Raw genomic sequence first — 2,766 nt, 5'->3', positions numbered from 1 at the left:
CTAGTGACCAATTCCAATCCGTTTTGTAATCCGGGTCAACCTGAGACCTCTTCAAGAAATGGTGTCATCATTGGAGCTTCTTCTCTGGTTCAGATTTGGGAAGCTCGGTCGCAGCAGTCAAGCTCGAGTCTAAGTCAATCGCTAATCAATAGCAGGACGAGTTCTGGATTAAGTCTCTCAGACATTTCGAATTCGAGTTCTTTTTCTGAGTTTCTCAACGACGTGGAGAGAAAAAACAACGAAAGCAGTGGTGAAGAAATAGATTGGTCTCCTCAATCAGATACGTGTAATGTTTCAAATTCTTGTGAGAATGATAGAGAAGGAAGATGTTTTCTTGAACTGGCTACTTGTATCACTAGGGTAAGAGGGCGGCAAGCAAGTGAAGACGTTTGTAAGATGATTTTGCGTAACCGAGAAATTGATCTCGAATGGCTCGATGATCGCAACGCGGTTTCAAAGTTCTCTCGTCGCGGGTGCCGGCGTCTTCAGGTTACTTTTATTTTATCCTAAACCGGTAATTAATTTAATACATAACACTTCAGACGATGTAACTTAAAATGATCTCTTCCTTGTTGTTTAGTATATGCTTAGAATCCGAAGTTTAGAAAGGTGCATTGCCATTCAAGAAAGATATATGTTGAAATCAGCAACATCTAGTGTGATGAATCACAGGTAATGATCAGCTTATTAATATTGTTCCTTCAGTTATGTGACTTCAGTTACTTAAACCAAGCTTATATTGATTGATCAATGGAATCAAAATGTAGGAATAAATATAAGACAAAAACTGAGAAGGGGTCTTGGGAAAATTTGAATAGCGCGGGAGAAACTAAAAAGTTATCTAGACCACTATCTTTTCGGATGAAGAGGGTGTGTAAAATGGCCTGCAAAACAGGAGATAAGAATGGTTTGCAAGAAAGAATGGAGAGTAGTAACACAAGGAAGAATCAGGAAGCGGCTTTTAAGCCGGAAATCGCCAAGAAAGCTGTCTTGACTGAAGCTGCAAGCAATATGAACAGTTCAAAGAAACCTGAAATTGAGGGGAAAAGTACAGAAGAAGGAGAAGGGTTGAGAAAAGCTATGGTGAAGGAAAGTAAAGAAACGAACAAGTCTTCATTGAGTACTGCTGAGAAAGTGAATCTTTGGGATTCTAAGGGGAGAGCTAATAGGAGAAGACCTATGGGGAAAGCTAAAGACGAGGAAAAAGATGCAAGAAGAGCCATTGATGTGAAGACTGTAGAGAGAAATAACGAAAGGCGAAAGAACGAAGAAGTTAGTATTTTTGAAAAAGACAAAACCATGGAGATTGAGGAATATAGAACCAACCCTCAAGAAGTTACATCAGTGGTTTGTTTGGAGCAAAGAAAGGAAGAAGAAAATGTAAGTCACATCTTTAGAGAGAGCGGTAGAGAGGAAAAATCTTCACAAAACGATGAAGAAATATCAAAAGACAAGAAGCAAGAAGGGTCATGTCTGATTCATGAAACACCAATATTTCAAAGGGATTGGGATGAAAATGTAACGGAATATAAAGAATATGAAGATTACAATGGAGAGAGTATGTATTATGATTGGATTAGCGATATATCGCGCCCACGAAGTTATTGGGAAGCTCTCAAGAAACAACGGGAGCTCGAGGTCATGAACAAGAGTTCAGAGAAAGATGATATGCGGAACTTAATCGAGATGTATGTTATAATGTGATCCATTCGTCATTTTCTAAAGATTAGTTTTACTATCTTTAATAACATGTGTGATTGACTGATTGCTTGCGTAGAAGGACAGTTTCTGGCTTCCTCGCAAGTGAGTTTCGGGAAAAGATTGACAAAATCATTATCTCACGCATGCAAAAGAGATTAGAAGTAGAAAGCAATCTTGTTGAAGAAGAAGAAGATAACGAGGAGAGCTTGGGTGAGTGTTCAGCAAGGTACCAAGAGGACCTAGAAGAAACTGAAACAGAGAAGGTAGATCTAATTGAACCAATAACTGTAAGTGATGGTTTTAGCCAACATCTCTTGATCGTTACTACAATTTCTTTAAAACCTAAGGACCTCCTCTATGAGTTTTTCTCTGTTTTGCTATGCTTATTTCTTAGGTTAGTAGCGTTGCGTGTTGGTGAAGTATAGATTTATGGTTGTGTGTTAGTAAAGTAACAGATTTATGATGAACACAGGAAACACAGATGATATGTGACCTCAGACAACAAATCAAACAGCTTCAAAGAGAAATGCTCGAACTACAAAGTTTAGTCAAATCTTGCGTCGATTTCCAGAAATCCATGAAGTCTGAATCACTTTCTGGTGAGTAAACACTATTCTTGATTCAGTTAAAAGAAAGAATCCTCCATTATTGATGTAAACTATAACTTTGAACTATGTCAAACTCAGTTTCAGATTCTCTGGAAAGGAATTGTTCTATCTGCTTGGAGATGCCTATAGACTCACTTCTCAATAGGTACGTCTTATAGGATATAAATATGTGTAAATATAAGTTTAGGGATCTATGTGCAAATATCTTTAACCCTAGTCTCCTCTCTGTTGTATAAATATGTGAACTCATTCATTTTACAATTAATAAGAAACATTCAGTTTCTATATGGTATCAGAGCCTCGATCGATATAACCCTAAAAATTTTTTTTTACACGCCACCGCCGCCATGTCTACCTCTGGCAATGTCTCTCCTTCCACCGGTGAAGTCATCATGACAACAACTCAACCTCTTTTCATGGTGAACACTAGCAATGTCACCAAACTCAATGATACCAA

The 2,766-nt window shown here is 38.0% G+C and overlaps 1 protein-coding gene across 1 annotated transcript in view; it reads left to right on the top strand.

The window, feature by feature from the left end:
• LOC104772805 (GRIP1-associated protein 1-like) overlaps positions 1-2,308 on the top strand; it is a 4,408-nt gene extending 2,100 nt beyond the window's left edge. The window contains exons 3-6 of the mRNA XM_010497377.1: positions 460-479; positions 768-1,688; positions 1,778-1,988; positions 2,174-2,308. Of these exons, the coding sequence (XP_010495679.1) occupies positions 460-479; positions 768-1,688; positions 1,778-1,988; positions 2,174-2,308 (1,287 nt within the window). The remainder of the gene's footprint in view (positions 1-459; positions 480-767; positions 1,689-1,777; positions 1,989-2,173) is intronic.

This window comes from Camelina sativa, chromosome 20, assembly GCF_000633955.1.
Source record: "Camelina sativa cultivar DH55 chromosome 20, Cs, whole genome shotgun sequence".
NCBI classification, from domain to species: domain Eukaryota; kingdom Viridiplantae; phylum Streptophyta; class Magnoliopsida; order Brassicales; family Brassicaceae; genus Camelina; species Camelina sativa.
Note: the sequence above shows the minus strand (reverse complement) of the source record. Positions and strands in the feature narration are given on the sequence as shown.